The 20,783-nt window shown below is 38.2% G+C and overlaps 1 protein-coding gene across 3 annotated transcripts in view; it reads left to right on the forward strand.

Moving 5' to 3' along the window:
* Positions 1 to 20,071, forward strand: part of PTAR1 (protein prenyltransferase alpha subunit repeat containing 1) — a 51,452-nt gene extending 31,381 nt beyond the window's left edge. For 2 of the 3 annotated variants that reach the window (XM_046022774.1, XM_046022775.1), the window contains 3 exons: positions 1,512 to 1,725; positions 7,854 to 8,152; positions 10,718 to 14,889. In XM_046022774.1, the coding sequence (XP_045878730.1) occupies positions 1,512 to 1,725; positions 7,854 to 8,152; positions 10,718 to 11,060 (856 nt within the window). In that variant the 3' untranslated portion in view covers positions 11,061 to 14,889. Of the gene's footprint in view, positions 1 to 1,511; positions 1,726 to 7,853; positions 8,153 to 10,717; positions 14,890 to 19,838 lie in introns of those variants that run through there. The other variant, XM_046022776.1, reaches the window with a different exon arrangement.
* Positions 20,072 to 20,783: the final 712 nt, after the last annotated feature.

Below are 20,783 nucleotides of genomic sequence, written 5' to 3' on the forward strand. Positions count from 1 at the left end.
ATGCTTAGTAAATTTTAGCTGTTACTGTTCATTGTGAACTATCTGAGCAGTCATAGAAATGGCATTTAGATGGTCAACTATAATGGTGAACTTGGGTTTTATAATTCATTCAGATATGTTTCTGATACGGATGGTTGTGGTGATGGCTGTGGTTATTAAAATTAAAATAAGGAAGATAAGGGCAGCTGAGGTGAGTGGTGTAGAGGCGGCGCTGAAGTTGCTAAGACTGTAGATGCAGAGAATATTTTTAGCGTAAAGGCCTGAGTCAGCCCCCGTGCACGTGAAAAGTCTCCTCACCATCCTGGCTCTCTGGAGCGTATTCCTCTTGGACTCTGTGGAACTACTCAGTTTTGACTAAATGAGATGGTGTGGGCTGGCTTCCTGGGGTCAGCGGGGAAATTCTTCAAAGAAGTCTGTTTTCGGTTTACTAAGCCGCTTACAACTTTTCTTAAATCCTGAGCATTTTTACGATCTTAGTCAGTTCGAGGTATCTTCACTATGATCTTGCCTTTGGCTAGCACTGCAAATCAGCTGCTTCCATGCTGGTTGTTTTTTCTTAGTAGGAACTGGGATAGCACTTCAAAGAGGCCTGTGGTTGTGCGAATGGAGGTCTGGAAAGGAGCAGTGGCTGGGGAGGGCAGTGTTGAATATGCATTCACCAGTTTCTAGGCTTGTCTAATATTTTATATAAAGCGAGCTTTTGTTTTATAAGTTAAGTAAAAAAAAACTTCTATTTGAAAATGACAAAATGAGTTTTCTTACTCAATTTCTAGTAACTTCTGGGTTGGAAATTTTTAATCTAAAAGAATGCTTCTTACGAGAAATACTTGTAAAAACTAAGCACATTAAGTGGCCAGAGATGCTTTTTTAATGCTTTTCATTTAAATAAGTGTGCTAATGAAAATCTTAGACAAGGGAAATATTTGTGGATAATGACATTTTAAAACCTCCTTATAGTTTTAAGTAATTATATTGTATTTGTGTCCTCCCAGATTCTATGCTGTAACATAGAAATCCTGCTTAATGAAAGCAGTCATAATGCAGCTTCTTGTTTGCAGCAAATACACATAGGGCGAGGCATGCACGTGTAATTAAAGATGTGAACTGTGACTGCTCCTCTGGTGTTTACCAGCCATTAATTAATATCCCCTCCACCACCGCAGTCCCCCCTCCACATTCGCACCTTGTCTTTGCATTTTCTGGCCAAGTGAAACGTTTCTGAGGTGTTATATTGGAGTTGAGGCATTCTCTTTCTGACAAATTTTAATGTTCTAGAAAGGTTTCTCTTTCCTCCTTGTCCTTTCTTCCCCCTCCTCCCCATCCATGCTGCCGAAGTTAATTACATCTTTAAAAACAAAAACAACAGAATAATCCCACTCCCCCAAAATTGGGCTCATGAACAGGGATTGTTTTGCACTGTATGGATGGAGATTGAGAACAAAGAAAACTGATTGTTTTCCTCTCCGGTTTATGTTCTTTCCTCATTTTCATTCCCACATGTACCTTCACAGGCGATGGGTGCTACAACAGCTCATTCAGGAAACCTCCTTGCCTTCCTTTGTGACGAAAGGAAACTTGGGAACAGTTCCTGCAGAAAGGACACAGAGACTGATCCAAGAAGAGATGGAAGTCTGTGGCGAAGCAGCAGGCAGATACCCGAGCAACTACAATGCCTGGTCCCATCGCATCTGGGTTCTCCAGCACCTGGCCAAGCTAGACGTGAAGGTAAGGCTGTTCTTCGTCTCCCGAGCCACATTCCCTGTCTGCCCTTTAAATCTTCTGACAGTAGTTCCTCCTCAGAAGAGCTTTTAAGGAGGAAAGTGGAGGAACTAATGACCTAGCGGCCTGGGAAGGATCTAGCAGCTGATCCCTCCAAGGAAACCCCGGCAATTTAAAAAGTTTGCATTTCTCACCACAGCAGTTTCTGGCACTCCTAGGGTTAGTATATTGGTAGAAAGAGGACAAATTTACGCAGTAAGAAGACCGAGCATAATTCATTTTGCGCTGAAACAGGAAGGGATTATTAGGCCTTAGAGTGCTGGAGTTGCTCTTTCTTAGTGGTCTCTGCGTGTGTGACTTAATGTGCTGAATCAGCTGGCTGCCTTCTCACCACCTCCTCTCCTGGGGAGGGAAGAGCCCTCACCCGCTATTCCCAAACTTGCCTACGTCTGTAAATTACATTAGGATTTCTGAGTCCCACCCCAGGCCTACTAAATTGGGGAGAGGGTAGGATTTAAGATCAGTATTTTTCATGGGGCTCGGGGTTATCTGCAGACAGAGCTGGGCTGTCACAGCCTAGACCCTTCAGTTTAGAAATGAGAAGATCGAAGTTTCCAGAGAATGTTAATGGCTTAGACTTAGCCACAGTTACATCACTTCCTATTTGTCAGGACGAGAACCAGGTATCCTTTTCTCCTTCTTACGTACTATAGCTTCTCTATATTTTTCTTCACTTCTTACGTTTCAGTGCCATAAGAATGTAGGGTCCTGCTCTGAGAGCTTCTCAGGCTTGAGAGGATTTAAAGGGGCCAGAATACCTCAAGTGGTACTTTCAGATTAACTGGGAAGCATTCTCTCATTTCGTTCACCAGCCCCTTCCTTCATTCCCCCTCTCCCCACTCTGTGTCCCAGCCAGAGATTCCTTCAGGGTGAATAAGAGTTTTCATTTCTGGGGAATTTTAAGCCAACAGTTCTGGAAGAGTAGCCCTTCTCCTCCAGTTGTGTTTCAGGAGGGGAGGCCCCTTAAAGGAGTGGAAAGAGCAAAGACAGAATCCTACTGACCTGGCTTCACATTTTGGCCTTATTAGCTGTGTGTGAAAAGTAAGGCTTTCATGTTTCGTCTGTGAAATACCAGCTCCACTGCCTGCCTCAGTGGATTATTCTGACAATTTGAGTTCATGTGTATAAAGTACTGGGCACCTAATAGAGGCTTACTGCATTTTGTTCCTTTCTCTGTTCCTCACAGGTAGAAGGTTTAGGTGAAACTGACTCCCAGTTTGCTCGATCAACTCAATGTAATTTATTCATGAAAAAGTACTGAAACCCTTTCATTCCCAGACAATGCCTTGTATGCTGGGTGTGGCATAATGACAGCGAGATTGCTCTCAACAAATTGAAAATCTAGCTGAGGAAATGGACACCAGCACTCACAAAACAGTTTGACCCTTGCAGGAGCTGAGGAAAGCACAGGGGACAGTGGGAGTACAGAAATGGCTTCTCATCTAGGCTGGGCTCATTGGAAGCAGCTGCCAGAAGGAAGGCTGCTACATTGTCAGGAGTCCGGAGGAACAAGTTCAAGTCATCTGGCGGGATGTGGGAGATAGGGGAGTTCTTACGGAGTCTGGTCATCTCAACTCCACAACTTGATAGTGTGTAGGGGCTGGGGAAGGGGCATGGGGAGCATTGAGGATAAAGAGAAAGGCAGAGAGTCCAGGTGAGCTGAACGGTCTTTGGAGACCTGCCTGCCTTGATGTGGACCCTTTAAAGTGGCATTCCCTTAAAATCAAGAACACAGGGCCAAAATGAAATTCTTGTGTTTTTGAGGCTATCTGATGTTGAAGATGACAACTCATGAGTGGTGTGTTGATTCAGTGGCCTGAGTCCACTGCTCGGCTCACATGTTGTCCAGCTATGCCCTGCCCTTGGTTGAGCTCCGTACTCTTCCTTTCCCCCTGCCACTGCAGCTCTCTCAGTGAAGAATGCTGAGTTTGCACAATCCTCTTTTTGTTCTTAGAAGCCACTGGGCCCAGCTAGGAGATCATGCCCTCCTGTGCTTTGTCTGTCAGAGGCAGTCATCACAGAAGTACCACTGGTCTAAAGCAGCTTAAAAATACATATAAAATGAGCTGACATCTTTTTACTTGGGAAATTTTAAATGTTGTGTTGTTTTTTTTTTTTTTTTAAGATTTTATTTATTTGAGAAAGACAGCACAAGCTGGGATAAGGGGCAGAGAGAGGGGGAGAAGCAGACTCCACACTGAGCAGAGAGCCTGACGTGGGGCTCTATCCCAGGACCCCAAGTTCACGACCTTAGCCTAAGGCAGACATTTAATTGACTGAGCCACCCAGGCACCTCCCCAAGAAAAATTTTTTTAAAGTGCTGGTATCCAGCATTGATAAGGCTGTGAAAGCAAGCATTGTAGAAATTGGTGTGATCTTACTGAAGGACAGCATGGCAGCATTTATGCGACTCTACAAAAAAAGGTGTGTTCTTGCTAATCTAGGAGTTCTGCTTATGGGAATTCATCCTAAAGAAATACCGGGAGGTGCAGTATGGTGGTGTAGTAATTAAAGGCTCCACCCATTGGTCACACAGACCTAATTTGAATCCTGACTATACCACCAGTTTGGTTTGTGGCCTTGGAGAAATTTCTTAGCCTCACTAACTTTTAGTTTCTTCATCAGTAAAATGGGACAGGTGAAAATTCCTACCTTACTGAGTGATATGAATTAAATGGGAAAATCCACGTAAAGTGGCCATCAGAAGTGCTCATACTAAGTGTTCAATAATTAACTATTAAATTATTAGCTATTAAATATGAACGTCTGATATATAGAAATGCTAGTTATAATAGTGAAAAAGTAGAACCAGTCTAACCCTCCAGTAATAACAGATCAGTTACATTGCAGTTCACCACATATTGGAGTATTTTATTGTTACTAAAAATTATATTTTGGAAGAGTATTTAAAGAAAAAGTTCACTATAGGATAAGAATCTTTAAAACTAAACATGAGATGGTCCTAATATAATTTTTTAATATATTATTAGCTTTGAGACCGTAGTGTTTGGAACAGTGCTTGGCATATTGTAACTGCTTAACATATATGCACACACACAGTGCTGTTACAGATATATTGTATATAATATATATATTATGTTTCCATAATACATACACGTATTCATTTTCTAGTAAAAAAAAAAAAGAGAATAAAGAATTGTGAACAGTGCTAGAGGATGGAATTACGAGTTTTTCATTTTCTATTTTATTTTCTGTGGTGAGTGTGTGTTTTAGGTAGATATTTATTTAAGTAAATTTTAAAATAGCCTCATTTGTGAGGGTGGGGTGAGAGGAAAAACTCAAAGTTGAACAGAATTTATTACTACTAGCCATTTAAAAGTTGATAACGGTATGTCACCTGAGAAAGCACATAGGGCCATTTCTGCAAAAAAAGACATATAGATGGCCAATAAAGACATGAAAAGATGTTCAGCATCATTAGCCATCAGGGAAATGCAAATCAAAACCACAGTGAGATAGCATTTCATACAAGTAGGATGGCTGAAATGAAAAACAAGTCAAAAGTACTGACAAGGTTGTGGAGAAACGGGACCCTTATACATGCTAGTAGGAATGTGAAATGATGCAGCCACTGTGGAAAGCGGTTTGGCATTTCCTCAAAAAATTAAACCTAGAATTACCACATATGACCTTGCAGTTCTACTCTTAGGTATATATCCCACAGTGTGGAAAACGTGCTGCAGCAGTGTTTGTAACAGCGTAATTCATAATAGCCAAAACCAGGTAACAACTCAGACGTCCAATATCTGAGGAGTAGATAAATGCAATGTGGGGTATCCATACAATGGGGCGTTATTCAGTCATAAAAAGGAACAAAGTCCTGATATGTGGATGAACCTTAAAAACATGCTGATGGCAAGAAACCAGGTTCAGAATGCCCATCTTCTGTAATTTCATTTATATGATATTCAGAATAGGCAGAGCACATTAGTGAGTGCCAGAAGCTGAAGGGAATGGAGATTTCGGGGACTCGTCATAGGACTCCTAATAGGAATTTGGGAGGTGATGAAAATGTTCTGAAATGAGACAGCAGCGATGGCTGCACAAGTCTGTGTATACACTGAAAATCGCCAGTTCATTTTTCAACTTCAAAAACTGGTTCTAAAGTACATTAGGAAGAATAAAACTTCAAGAATCGCTAAGAAATTGTTGGGAAAAAATATTGTTTATATCTCTGTGCCTTTTGATTTTAGTAAAAAAAAATGCCCCAAAATTCCTGTTGAAGTTTCTTTTCTCATTTAGTATGCCTCTTAAATACAGGAAGGGCAAAGAATATAGTGAATTTTTCTCTTAAAAAGTCTGAGAAAAATTTTTTTAAAGGAATTACATTCATATTGTTGAAAATCTATCATATATGTGCTATTTTTTGTCTCAAAATTAAAATAATTAAAAATTTTACGTATAGAAACATGCAATGAGAAATAATCTAAAGGTTTTTCATGTTACATAAATTCCTTTGAAACAGTTTTGTACTCTTTTCAATCTGTATTAAGAAACCCTACCAAATCAGAATTAAAAAGCTGATATTTACTGCCTAAATATCCTGCAGGTTAATTCTTCAAAGATGTAATAACCTTAAGATTAGTATATATTTTTCTAAGGTGGAAGTTTATCTGGTGCTGTTTTGCTCACCATTTTAATCACATGAATAGTCTTGTTTGCCATTTCTCAGAGATTCACCAGCTCTGGAACAAACCTATTTGGGTTTGAATAAACTCATTAGAATTTAAAGGAGAGACTTAAAGCATTTCACTGATAGATATCAACTGTCCTTTGCTGGGAGTAATCTTGTTCCTCTCTACTAGCCACTTAATTCATCAAATTGTTCAGTTCAGTCGTTCATTCATAAACTACTTACATATGTTCACTCTGATGCCATTGAGTATAGAATGTTGGAAGCATTAATTAGAAATGAATAAATATCTTCAACAACTTACAGAATTTAGTGGGGATGAAAAGATGTGCAGAAATTCTATAATGTATGGTAGAACACACAGGAACCATGGAGGTTCAGGGGAGGGAGAGATTTCTTCTAGGGAAGAAAGGAACTGTGAGGAATGGAGAGGGACTCTCAGTATGAGAAAAGGCATTTGCCTGGGACCCTTGAAAAGCAGACAGAGGAGGAGCACTTGGGCTTTGTGCTACCTGTATTATTCACTGCTGGCAAGTACATCTTTTTTTCTTAACTGGTCTGAAAGTCCTCTAATGGAATGTGGGAGGCCTCAATATAGCTTTTGCTGATCAAATCCATTTGCATTTGCTACTTGTCCAAGACACTGCCAAATAATTTATTTTTTCATAACTGTTGCTTTTCTTTTTAATCATTCCATTTGAAGTTGCTTAGTTTGCAGGATTATAATACAAAGACTTAATTCACTGCTGAATTTTGACTCCTCTACTTAAAAAATCATTTATCATTGATGTTAATTGAGTTTGAGATGAATAGTGAAAATCATGCGCTCTTGAAAATTCCTGTTACTCATGCATCATATTTTTTGTACGAAGCCCTTAGAATTAATAGTGAACAAAACTGACCATCTCTGCCCTCATGGCACTTACAGTGAAAAACAAATAATACAATGAATCAATTGTTTAACAAATAATAAGTTAGATACTGTAATGTTCATTAAATATTAAAGTTCATCAAAGTAACCTTTGAGTTCATATTTTCTCTCAACATCAGCATTCTTATAAATAAATACTCTAATGTTCATCATTATTTTAGAATAGTTTTTCTATGTATGTGCCAGTCAGAATGTGATTGATCAAGGTCCAGAGAAAGAATGACAAATAAGTCCTTAAATTGTGTCTGTCTGTGTGTGTGTGTCTATACACACACACATCTTACAACTTTTTTAGCGAAAGGGGAAACTAGCCTTTACTCAGCTTACACTGAGTGACACCACTGTGTTGGATATTGTATACAAAGTATTGATAGAAACAATGTTACCAAAAAATACAAGGAACAAATCAAAGAGAAATGCAGAGCATTAATGGAGAAAGAAATTCCTTTGGCAGTTCCTCTTCTCACTTCCCTCTTTTCTTCCTACAAGATTCTTCTTGATGAACTCTCTTCTACTAAACACTGGGCATCCATGCATGTTTCAGACCACAGTGGATTTCACTACCGCCAGTTTTTGTTAAAGTCTTTGATTAGCCAAACTGTGATAGATGGTAATGTATTGGAGCAAAACCCTTTGAGAAGTGAGCCAGCTCTTCTAAAAGATGAAGAAGCAGCAGCTTCAACAGAGGAAGCGAGGATAAATCTTCCCCATCTTCTTGAAGAAGAAGTTGAATTCAGCACTGATCTTATTGATTCCTACCCAGGACATGAAACCCTTTGGTGTCACAGGTAAGAGGACGGAAAATCTATTTTCTGCATGGAACTGCTTGAGTTCATGAGAGCTGTAGAAGGTCTTCTGTCTTCCGCCTGCCTGCTCAGGTAGTAGAGCTGATCGTGGAGCTTTGCGTGAATTCAGAAGAGTTTCTGTTACCATACTTCTTCCTCATGATCTTCAGTATGAGGCTCCTCATGCAGATCTCTGCCTAATGCTTAGGATGGGGGTATTCAAGCTTGACTGTCCAACAGAGTAGCCTCTGTTACTTCCAAACTGAGAACAGAAGTTTCTCAACTCTCTCCTTGGAGACTCTGATATTTATAGTATATCTGGGATGGAACACTGCCATCTAGTCTTTAAAAAAACAAAAAACAAAAATTAACAGGTAAATTTGATGCAGAGTCAGATGTAGACCATTGATTAGGCCTTGAGAAGAGTTAAGCTTATTGATGGTCTGCAAATTAAGTTTCCTTAATATAAGCTCTTGACACACAGGGCAGGATTATTAGGAAGCAGTGAAAGAAATGAACAACCTCATAATGTGGGTTCTGAGTACATTTGACAGCAAAATAACTGTCATATTGGAATGAAGTCCAGGTATGGGAACACCCTGATTGGTTCTTTTTTGAGGCATCTCCATCTCTCTATATATGGATTCTATTTCAGACTAGAGGATTCTGTTTATAAACAAAGGGCTTGCTGTGCCAGGCAGGAGGTAGGCATTTTAAATATTTGTATGTTTTTATATTTTTAAAGTTGTTGAGATTTGCCCCCTTTTGCCAGTCTAGTCTGTCTTGTAGGCTATTTGAGGAGATACGTTCAGCTGCTGCTCCATGCTGCAAGTATTTAGAAGATGGAAGACCATCTCCCCTCTTTGGCACCTTCATGAAAAATATTTTTCTCGTAAAAATAAGACACTCTTCCTCTACATTTTCTAGAGAGAAGATAGATCTTAACTTCCATTTTGTTTTGGTGTTAACAGATTTCTGTTGCTATTCTATATTTAGGTTCATCAGTAGCAAGGCTGAGAATATTTAAAAATTATATTTGTGTTTAGGAGATAGCTATTAGCAGAAGCCTTGTATAAAGATTAATTGAAATTTGGGGTGAGGCATGAGGAGAAGTGACAGTTTAGATGACCTCTATATTATACAGGCCAGCTTATGGCTCTTCATTCATTGCCCTGAGGCACCTTATCTGTCCTTCAAGTTTTATCCTCTATAAAATGGGTAAATCATATGCCCCCTGTCTACTCCAGAATATGCTGGGAAAATGAACAGAATTCTCTTTCAAGGGCTTAGAGTTGCTGATATGAATAATGAGATAGAACAACCTCGAATCTATGTAGTTTACCAGTTGTGAACAGGAGATGTGCACCTCCACTGAGTCAGAATTTTTGCAGATTAGACACATAGATCTTGACTGTTAACAAGTAACTCCTCAGTAGTTAAGCATCTGCCTTCGGCTCAGGTCATGATCCCAGGGTCCGGGGATAGAGCCCCTCATCCATCTTCCTGCTCAGAGGGAGCTTGTTCCTGCTTCCCCTGCTTGTGTTCCCTCTCTTGCTGTCTCTCTCTCTGTCAAATAAATAAATAAAATCTTTAAGCAAACAAACAAAATCAAATAACTCTAGATGAGCCTAAGGGCAGGAGAATTGCTTTCCTTAGAGGAAGTGTAAGAGCTGTGCCTTTTACATGCTTTGCTCAGAGCCCAGCACATCCCTACTGCATGTAATATTTAATGAGACTGTAGTGGTGGGTTTTTGGGAAAAGTTCAGTTGGTTTTTAGATAATACGTGTTGTTACTAAAGAAAATACAGAAGATAGAGGCCATGGACTAATAAAAGCCTCTGGGTGAGCTATTTAATCCCCTTGTTCCTGAATCACTTCTGTTTTAGGATATCAGTGAAGTTAATTTTTGCTTCTGTTTTGTTTTTTAATAGCAGAAATTGGGCTAAGACCTATTTCTCATTTTGTATTGTGGTTACAAAGAGTAACAATTCCAAGTGATGGGCGCCTGGGTGGCTCAGTGGGTTAAGCCGCTGCCTTCGGCTCAGGTCATGATCTCAGGGTCCTGGGATCGAGTCCCGCATAGGGCTCTCTGCTCAGCAGGGAGCCTGCTTCCTCCTCTCTCTCTGCCTGCCTCTCTGCCTACTTGTGATCTCTCTCTCTGGCAAATAAATAAATAAAATCTTTAAAAAAAATTAAAAAAAAAAAAAAAAAACAATTCCAAGTGATTATCATCATCTCAGTCAATGGTGTAAAAATCCTTTGGGGTCAAAAAAAACAAAAACCCAAAACCCTTTGGGGTCATATGTAGGATTCTTTCTCAAAAACAGTCCAGTAATCTGGGCTTGTAAGACTCCGGTCTAAATACGCAGAGACTTAGGTAATTGTTCCTCCTCCCCGCCTCTAGGTAACTCTGGTCGCTAAGAGGGGGCAGCAAAATGAGCACTATATGTTTTGAAGTTATCAACTTATTACTATTGAGTTTTTTTTTTTTTTCTCTCCTGAAAAGCTTGACTTAGTGATAATGATTTTTCTTCTCTGTGTTCCCTTTCTCCCCCTCCTCTTTCCCAGGCGGCACATTTTCTACCTTCAGCATCACTTAAGTGGTAGGTTTCCTCACAGTGTGACCCAGTTGTCACCTACAGACAGCCCTGGGGGGACTTTGAATGACTTGCACCTCATCCCAGCAGGCCCACACATGTCTCAGGCCATGGAGGTGGACGGGCTGAATGACTGTAGCAAGCAAGGCTATTCCCAGGAAACCAAACGCCTGAAGCGGACCCCAGCTCCTGACTCCCGGGGCCTGGAAATGGAGCATAGGTTCATCGATCAAGTATTGTCCACCTGCCGGAACGTAGAGCAGGCCAGGTTTGCCAGTGCCTACAGGAAATGGCTGGTTACGTTGAGTCAGTGAAAGAGGTAGATTAGTTCTGCGAGGTCACCCTTTTAGTGCAATATTGCTTTCCTTTCTTCCTTACATAGTTGCATGAACTGTTTGCTATGATGTGGTCTTCATCTTTAGGTTAAAAGTCTGTAGTAAATCTTTCATTTATTTATTTTGTTAAGAACTGGCATTCCTTTGGGGATAAAATAACTGTAGTTTCTTCCTGCTAAACAGTGAGTCTTAATTTTTTTTTCTTCTTAACTTCTCATCCTTTATATTTATACGTGTAGCTTCTTCTCATTTGGTTCTCCTGACTGGTTCACAGACACGTCTACCCACCTCAGTGCAATTGCTGCATAGGCTGGTTTTTTGTTTTTTGTTTTTTTAATTAAAATTTTATGTTGTTCAGCTTTAAAATAATATAAGCTCAAAATTACTCATATCTAATTATTGTTTTGAAAATCAAGTGGCCAGATAGATGGATTTGTGAAAATATAAATCATTTCTCTTTCTCTATTCAAGTTATTGACCAATGTAACCAAAGTCAGAAGTATTGGAATTTATATAAAAACATGCTTCCAATGTGTAATCCATTTTAAAATGGTTATTTTAAAAGAAAAATGAATTTTAAGAGTTTATGTAATTACAGGACTGGGAAATTATTTTTATTACTAGTTTTGATAGATTCTTTTTACCTCAAATTTGGTACAGGCCAAAAACACTCAAGTTAGCCCATATAAACATCATTTGTTGTTTAAACCTGGAATGTCATTTTTAGTTCCTACTACGTATTTCCCTTTTAAATTCACCATGAAAAGTGGGGAAAATATGCATGGAAATGTATCCATAAAAATCTTTCTTTTTAAAAATTTAAGTTCCTGAGGATATACTTAAACTACAAAATTTTTATGAAGTGATTGTTAAAAGTTTGCTGGTAAATGCCAGAGGAGAGAATAGCTTTTGAAGATTAGTTCTTCAACCTTTGTTTTAAAAAAAAAAAAAAAAAACCAACTTAAAGACTTTGATATTAAACTTATCAGGGATGAGGTACCAAAGTAGCCACCTCACAGCTATATCTTATCTTTTCAATAATAAGGGCTGGGTTTTTCAGGTCTGTGAGGCAGGGTGGGAAAAGGGCCTGGTAATGTTTACTCTCTTAATATATTTTCCCTTATGTAAATGGTCTGTGTTTGTTATTTCCTCTCCACATATCCTTTTCTTTATTTTCCCAATCCATTCCATATTTTTTGACACTTTCACTTTTGTATGTTTTTCCTTAATTGTCTTATTTTGAGGATGTGTACTGAAGATACTCTGTGTCCTCTTTCCAGTGAGTTTCATACCCCATTAAACACACACACACACACACACACAAAATACTAAAATGAACTGCCCCTCTAAAAGTTCCCCTAATGACAGCAACTGCCTATTGTCCTATATGTGTGCGGAATGTAATAGTGGCTGAAGGAAATGTGATTGCCGTACTTTGCTTGCTCTCCTTTTTCCTTACTAGGTCACCTGTAGGGTGAGGAGACAGACCTAGGGAAAGGCAAACCTCTCCTGTCTTCTATTATGGAAAGCCTGGGCTTAAGAGAGGCACACTGCCTTAAGTTTAGGAGAAGAATGAGTTCTTTTTGTGCATCATGATTTTGATGAGTAGCAGCTGTCAGGTAAGACTTAAGAACACCAGAAGAATTGTTCAGCCTGGCTCTTGGTAGACAGAAGCTGCTTTTCTCTCTTGGGGCAAAATTAACCTTTTATAGTTTTCATAGTATTTAAGTAAGAAAATAACTGTCATTATGAACATAATTCTGTGGCCCTTTGTGTACAAAGCATATTTTGAATCAAATACCTCAAGGTCTACCTAGACCTCTATGGATAAAACCATCAGTTTGTGATTTTCAGCACCTGCAGGGCATGGAGGGGAGACCACACAGAGAGGGCAAGAGAGTCAGCCCATTCCACTAAATATATGCTGCCAAATCCTGGCCTCACTCAGTATTAACGTTTTTTCCACACATCAGTCTGAGTATCCCAAGTGCTAGGGCTTCTTACGCTTTGATGTGAGAGTGTCAGGACAGGAGTAGAGACACTACCCTGTAAAACATCAGCTCAGTTTGATCGCGCCCCCCGCCCCCCGCCCGCCTTTTCATAGCCTCCACCTTTGATGTTATCTGACTTCATGTGTTTTAAGGCCCTTAATCCACCTCTTTATGAAGCCATGCAGTCCTATAAGATACCTTGGTCTCTTGTCTTCCTAATAACGTTTTGAGTAGGGAGTAAAAATACAAATATCTAAAGGATATTTACTGTTTGTGACTTTTGTGTGCTACTTTATTTCTAAAATTTGCATTTTTCAAGTGTTCATTCACAGAAGAACCTAGTGTTGCCCTGTATGGTTGTGTTTTTCTCTAATTGGTTGACATCTACACTCATTAGCTGGAGCGTGATAACATCTCTTTGGATGAGTTTATGCAGTGGAAAGGTGTGTCTATTTTCAGGGACTTGTCAGTCTTTTTTTTTTTCTTATAAATAAGTCATTGTCAAAAAGATAGTTTGGATTGACACACATTTCATCAAACTTCCATTGGGAGAATGGTAGGCTATTGTACCTTCCTGTGGATCAAGAATACTACTGACAAGCCCAAAGCAATAAGATCTGTAAATACGTCCACCACCACCTTCCTCCCCCATCCCACCTGTTTTTGAGTACACCTATTTTGTTACTATGGTGTTCCCGCGTTATACTGTGTGCCTTGCACATTGTGAGGACTCATTAAATATTTATCAAATTAGTAAGTGGTTAACTGTTTGAAGAAGGGAAAGATTGATCATGAGTAATGCATAGAATGAGTTATGATTGAGAAATTAACAGATTAGAGCAGTGGATTATGAATGAATGATACATTCTCGATTCTTGATACTTCAGGTGAGCTTTTACATATACAGTAAGGTAGTTTAGATTTTTTTCTTCATTTAACTACCTTGTTTAAGCTCATTAAATCCCAGCCAAGAAATGCAGTTCTATAATTATGAAATAAATGTACTTTAGATATATATTAAAAATTCACAGAACAAAACTCATTTGCATTAATAACACTACTTTCTGTTCATTTATAATATTGGAGGACAGATCTTGCCAACGGAGCCAGAGACACTGCGGCATTTGAAGAAATTCTTTGCTTTCAAAGACTTGTTGATCTGTATTTGTGCCTGGATAGTCATTTTATGCTTCTCCTTTTCTCCTCCCCAGCTTGAATTGTGGACCTTTTAGGTATTTCTTAAACCTATATGAGTCATTTTTAAAAAATTTAAGGATTAGTTACCTATTAATATCCCCTTTTTCTTTTCTAGGTTTTAGCATTTTCTATTACCTCTTTGGCAACCCTGGGCTCAGACTCTCAATCATATCCCTTATTCCTGTGGTACGGTTCTAATTAAATTCAGGACTTCATTGTTAATAGGAGAAAACCTATACAGGTTGTCACCCAGAGCCATTTAAATCTTCAGATGAGGGCTTATGTGACACAAGATAGGACAGTTTTCTGTGGCAGTTGATAGGAAAGCATATATGGTGGTAGACTTTGTGTGATTTCCACGTATTCCGGTCGTGTCAATTCATGCTTATTATATAAGGAGAACTTTTAATATTGCTGAGAACAAATTAACAGTAGTAATGTTCTGTAGCACAATATGATATCTGGCATGGGCTAAATATAATTTAGGAGTACAACTGCGTCTTGCTGTATAACAGTGTAATCTCTTAGTCCCTCTTAATTATAGAAGATACTAAAGATTTAGTTTAAAAAAGGAATAACATATATTCTTTTTTTTGCAGAAAGTTTTTTGTAAGCTTACAGTTATTTTGTTACTAGAAATTATATTTTAGAACTTTAAAGTATTTAAAATATTCTAGAAAATTTGAACAGCATTATTAAGAACTTGTGTCTTCTGAGTAAATGTCTCAAACAGAACCGTGCAGACCCTGGTACTTGGCGTGCTGCCGCCTGCCCGTGCCTACATGTTCTCTCAGTGTGCTCCTGTTGAATGGAGGTGTACGTGGAGGCACAAGAAGGCATAGATAAATTCAGGGGCATGAAGGCCGTGGGCAGGAAAAAAAACCAACCCTGAAAATTCTTGTCACACTATGTCTTTTAAAAAATAGCTAAACATACTGTGTTAATTTGAGTGCCTTTCTTCTTTCTAGAGGGAACAAGATTATATTTAATGTTCAGGTAGAAAACAAAGGATGGAAGTTTTATCAAACAGTTGATTGTAATTCGTTACATTGATTCCAGTTGTTAGGTCTGGTCCCATGGAGTTTGTGTCCTTTCATGAGATACTGATACGAGCAGGTAGGGGTAGGATGCTTTGGTTTGTATTTCTTAGTTAGCATTTTTAAGCACCCTACCAAGAAGAATTTGTTCTTTTCCTGTGGCAACTAACTTTTTGGGGGTCAGAGGCATTGTATTTAGAGGTAAGCATGTGTGTGATTAAAGATCAGCGTGAAGCCTGGGCAGCCCAAGGTCAAGGGAAGGAGTGGCACTGTGCCCTACAAGAAGGCCAAATGATTGTTCTAAATGAATCTTTTGCCTCAATTTAAGGAGTTTTAAGAATTTCCTCCCAAATTCCATGTTGAAGGAAAAAAAGTAAATACTGAGATGAAATTTAAAATGTGGCATGTTGTATTTGGGTATGGAGAGGGGAGAAATAGAAAGTCCCTATTTCAAGATAGCAAATAACTTGTAATTTCATAAAAATATACAGCTAAAGATTCCAAAGTGCTTTTCCGAGGACTGTTGAATAATATATTCCTAAATGGCAGCAATATGTCATAGTTTATAGTGGAGACAGAAAACCATTGTGTCAGTTGTAGATCTGGGGTGTGTGTGTGTGTGTGTGGCAGGGTGTGCCTCTGGCTCTCAATTTGGACATCTGTATTCTTGTTAGGCCATGTTAACACTTAAAACCAAACTCTTTGCTCAAAAAAAAAAAAAAAAATAGAGAGCATTAGCTTAGTCTGCAGATGAAACTTTGTGCTTCCAAGAATATTAGCTCTTTATAGGTTGAGCTTTTTGGACAATAATATGGTTCACAAAGCTAACCCTGGCATTTCTTTCATTAATCTGTTATTCCTCAGGGTGTAGAAGATTTAGTAAATTTAGGACAAAATTTTATATTCAGTGGCAAAAAAAGAAAAGGCAGAAATACGCTAAATATATTACTAGCTCTTAAAACTTTAGTATAGATAATATTTTTTATAGACCACTACCCGTGCAGTAGCGCCTAGATGCTCTGTGACTGCCTCATTGTTCGTCTCGCTGCTTCAGTCCCTGTGGCCCGATTATGAATGTTCTCTACACATGTCTTCTATGGAAACGATTTCTGTAATACATTGTTTTCCACGTTGGGCAGAAGTTGGGGGTATTTTAGTTGACATCATTCTGTTTTTTGGAAATCCTGTTCAGAAAATTACTGTTGGTTTTCAACCCGACAGCTGTTTTGGTTCTTAAAACTTCAGCTTCCCTGAGAGAAACCCTGCACGTGTTCAGTACACCGCATCATGCTTGTACCTTGCAGGGATCCAACAGGTCAGAATAGCTGAAGGCTAGAAAGTAGCTTACTTCTGTGTCCTCACCATTGCCCACATTCTCAGCTTCAGGAGAAACACAGTATTGTGCTGAAGATACACAATTCGGCTCAAACATAAAAGGCAAGGTATACAGCTGCGCAAAACACCGTAAGTGAAATTTAGATACTTTGAAGGCATGTATGTGTGCATATTCACATACATGTATGTATGGACATTTAAATGAGATTTGGAACTTGAACTTATATAGTGATTTTACAGAGAATTTTATTTAAAGGGTTTTTATTTTTGTATTTGCTTAAAGTGCTCCTATTTAAAGGTAGTTTTCTTTATTAAACCAGCCCCCTCGAGCAAAGTTAGAAACCTAACACAAGTGCCATTTGCCTGAATTAACCAGAGATATTTGTGTAAACTATTATTCTGTCTTTGGATGATCATCAACCATGACATTCTGGTTTTCTTCCATATCTTTAGGGAATCGGCCTTAATTTTATGTATGGCCATCGCTTCCTCAAAGCACTATACGGCATTCTTCAAATGTTAATTTATCCCTGGAAAGTGATTAGTAATAAATCTGAGGTTTTTTCATGCCCTACGGATGAACAGTTTCACAGGTGCAGATAGTGACTCACACAGCTTTCTACTAGAAATGCTCGTATGGTATCTTCCCTCACTGGAGCCATCTTGCATTTGAAGCAGGTGTTTTTTTTCTTACCGGTTAAAGAATGAGTATAGACTGCAGTCATAGTAGGTGCTCAGTAAATAGTCAATTATTGATCTGCCATCAAACTAACAGTTATCTTTTCATGGAGGAGTATATTTTTAGAGTAATATATGCTTGAAACTGAAAAACTGTATCACTTGACATGAATTACGAGGCTTATTTAGGCTAGAGTTAGGAACATGCGATACAAATACTTTTGTGTAGAACATGGTCTGAAGGTAGGAGATAGGAGAAGTTTAAGCAGCATCTTTTTGTGCAAGACAATTAGTAAATGTGAGTGAATGTCCTAATAGGCTGCTGAACTCGAGAGAGAATGGCTGTAGACTTCTGCAGTCACTTTCTGCATTGGTATACCTAGTATTACCTGTCTTAGGTACTGCTTATTTCTCCCCAGATCTCAGTTGCTTTCCAGTGTCTTAAAAGTGGTAGTGGTGAAATGTGAAGTTATTTTCAATAACCTGTACTTCCTTGTTTTCTCAGAGCATCTTTAATATGAGGGAGAGATTTTTATGAAGATCTTTGTTTCAGAATCTCTTAATTTGTGGCTTTCAGAGCGTTTTTGACAGAGCTTGCCCAATGTGAACACATTTAAACAGTTTAAAAACAAACATTCCAACCTGAGCTGGGAAGAACAGAGTGTGGCATCAGTGTGACTGGGCATTGCCTCCTGGCGAGGTTCTGGATGCCTGACTGTGATGCTGGCTTCTGACTGTGGTGACCACGTCAGTGTTCTAGTTTGATGTGTGTTCCTAGGAGAAGGGCTAAATGGGTTCTAGATTAACTTGTACTTGAGATGGACAGATTAAAAACGATGTGGTATAAATATGCCAGATATTTATGCACACTACTACAAAAACAAAAAAACAGAGGAGGGGAAGAAAACGATAAAAGGTCAGTGATATTTTTTTATAGCCTCTAAAAAATTTTTTTTAATCCAAGTCTCTTGGACACTAAGCGGTTGCTTACTTTATTTAACCCTGCGGGACTTTAATTTACGGGATGGCTCTCAGATACCGTGTGTACTCTGCTATTAGAATGGACCATGTGTATGAACTTTACATTGTTGAAGAGTTTCCAGAAATGGAGTATTTAGGTTGCAGTTGATGTTGTTCTAAGCTTTTCCTGTAGGTTGTGGTTAAATGGACAAGTTACATATCTGATCTGTGGTGCAAAGGCAGATCCTGGGCATTAAAGAGAAGTTTGGCTAACTTATTTTACTGAAGATACTAATTGTCTTCCCTCTGATTGCATTGCTGTTTCTCTTAAACTACTTTTCTCAGTGTAACAGTCTGCATTAGACGTTCTTTTAGCTCTCACAATGTACTAATTCACAATTTTAAGGATTAAATAGTTTGTGAATTCTTTTTATACTTAAAGTGTATACCTTGCAGAGGGATAAAAATAAATTTTGCTGTAAAGTATGTGCAGAGGGTGCTTATGGTGTTCTGGGACTTAGTTCTCCAGAGTGCTTAAATTATGATGCTAAATTCGAAGGCTAATATGATGAGTACATGAGTATAGATTGTTTGTATTAGCACTGTCCAATAGAAATAACTGGGAGCCACATATTTAATTTTTAATTTTCTGGCAGGTGTATTATAAAAGGTACCAGTGACATTAACTTATATTTTAATTAACCCGGTATATTAAAATATCATTTCAGTATTTAAGCAGTATACAAAATTATGGAGATATTTTGCCCTTTTTCTTCCCCATCGTAAGTTCTTAAAATTCATGGTGTATTTTGCACTCACAGTGCATGTCAGTTTTGACTAGCTACATTTCAAGTGCTCCAATAGCCATGTGGCTAAGGGCTGCTATATTGGACAGTGCAGGTCCATAGGGTACAAAGTATGACTTTATTTTAAATTGGGAGGTGGTGAGGTAAGCATGAAATCATGGTACTTTAAAAATTATTTAGTATACTTAGAAAAGTATCTAACAGAGTTATCCATATTGTCTTCATTTTAAATTTGCTGTAGAACTAGCTCAATCTGTTCCAATTTGCCAAGCATTATTTAAGGAGGAAGAAATTCCATGCCATGTAAAATACCATGATATGCTCATTATAATAACACATTATTAACACATTTTTCAATGTGTTCACTAAATTCTGTCCTGTTTCTTCAAAATAATAGCTTAAATTGCATGTTAATTGTATATCTGTACTTGTTTTTATATTATTCTTATAATAATGTGTATTAACCAACAGCCCTAGGATTCTAATCTTCCTCTGCATCTGTCTTCCAGTACTTACTGGTACACTTATTAAGTTGTTACAAGTGGCAGAAAAGTAGAATGAACCATTGGTTTTTTTCCATTAGATTGTTTTATCATGTGATCATGTACCAAGCCAGCTATAAATTACTGTATTTCTGTAGACGATGGAAAATAGTGTTTATGTCTTATCTTTGCTAAATGTTTGCAATTTCTAAGTAAACTTTTCATCTCCTAAGATGAGTGTAAAGTGTGATTTTATTTTTGCTTGTTTCAGTGTTTTAACCTCAGCTCCAGTCTGCTGAGCGGTGCTGTTCAATTGCTGTAGTGGTGAGTGGGGTGGATGTGTGAGCTGTTGTCCCAGCAGACTGATTATTACAGTTGTAGAAAGAATTAAAAATGTCATTTGTGCCCAGGACATTAAAAAAATGTCAAAAACTAATTAAAGAAATTGTCACACTTGTCTTTAGAGTGCATTAATAATGACTGATTGACGTATGAAAGTCATTATAACTAGATTTGGGTTTTCTCCTACATTTTAAATGAAGGCATTGAGCAGGGAATTCATAATTTCAGTGTTAAATCCCATGTTTTCTTAGCTTTGAGTCTCACTTCATATGCTTTAAGCTGGACACAGCATTCAGCATTAAATTGTTTTAATACATGAGCATGCTCTGAAAAGTATTTGATGAAGTTGGACATTTTTTTAAACTCAAGATTTGAAGTACTACAAAGGATGTTTTGTGGGAAAGGCCTTTATTACTTTGTCCCATGACTCTTCAGGATTGTATTTTAAATAACATACTATTATCTATGCCTATTTTGGGTAGAAAACAGGATACAGAATTTATCTGCATCATGCCAGAATCCCACAAACAGTGTTTAAAACTACAGTACTCTTCTGGCTTTGATATGCTAGGGAAGGGAACCAGCTCACGAAAGATAGTGTTGATCTGAGTTAGCAGATTATAAAAAGAAGTTCAGACAACAATTAGTATTAGCAAAGTGCTTCCCTGGGAAATTGCTGTGCTTAATAGGGTGCTTCTTGAAATGAAAGATTAACAGTAATAACAGAGGCAGGATGATACATTAGCTAATTAAAATTTTTAAATACGATAAACCTTTCATCATTTGTGTATATTTAGCAGTACCACTTTCCTCATGTTGCAAGCTCAAATTCTGCTTTTGGTGCTCTTTTTTTTTTTTTTTTTTTTTTTTTTTC

This window comes from Meles meles, chromosome 11, assembly GCF_922984935.1.
Source record: "Meles meles chromosome 11, mMelMel3.1 paternal haplotype, whole genome shotgun sequence".
In the NCBI taxonomy this organism is placed as follows: domain Eukaryota; kingdom Metazoa; phylum Chordata; class Mammalia; order Carnivora; family Mustelidae; genus Meles; species Meles meles.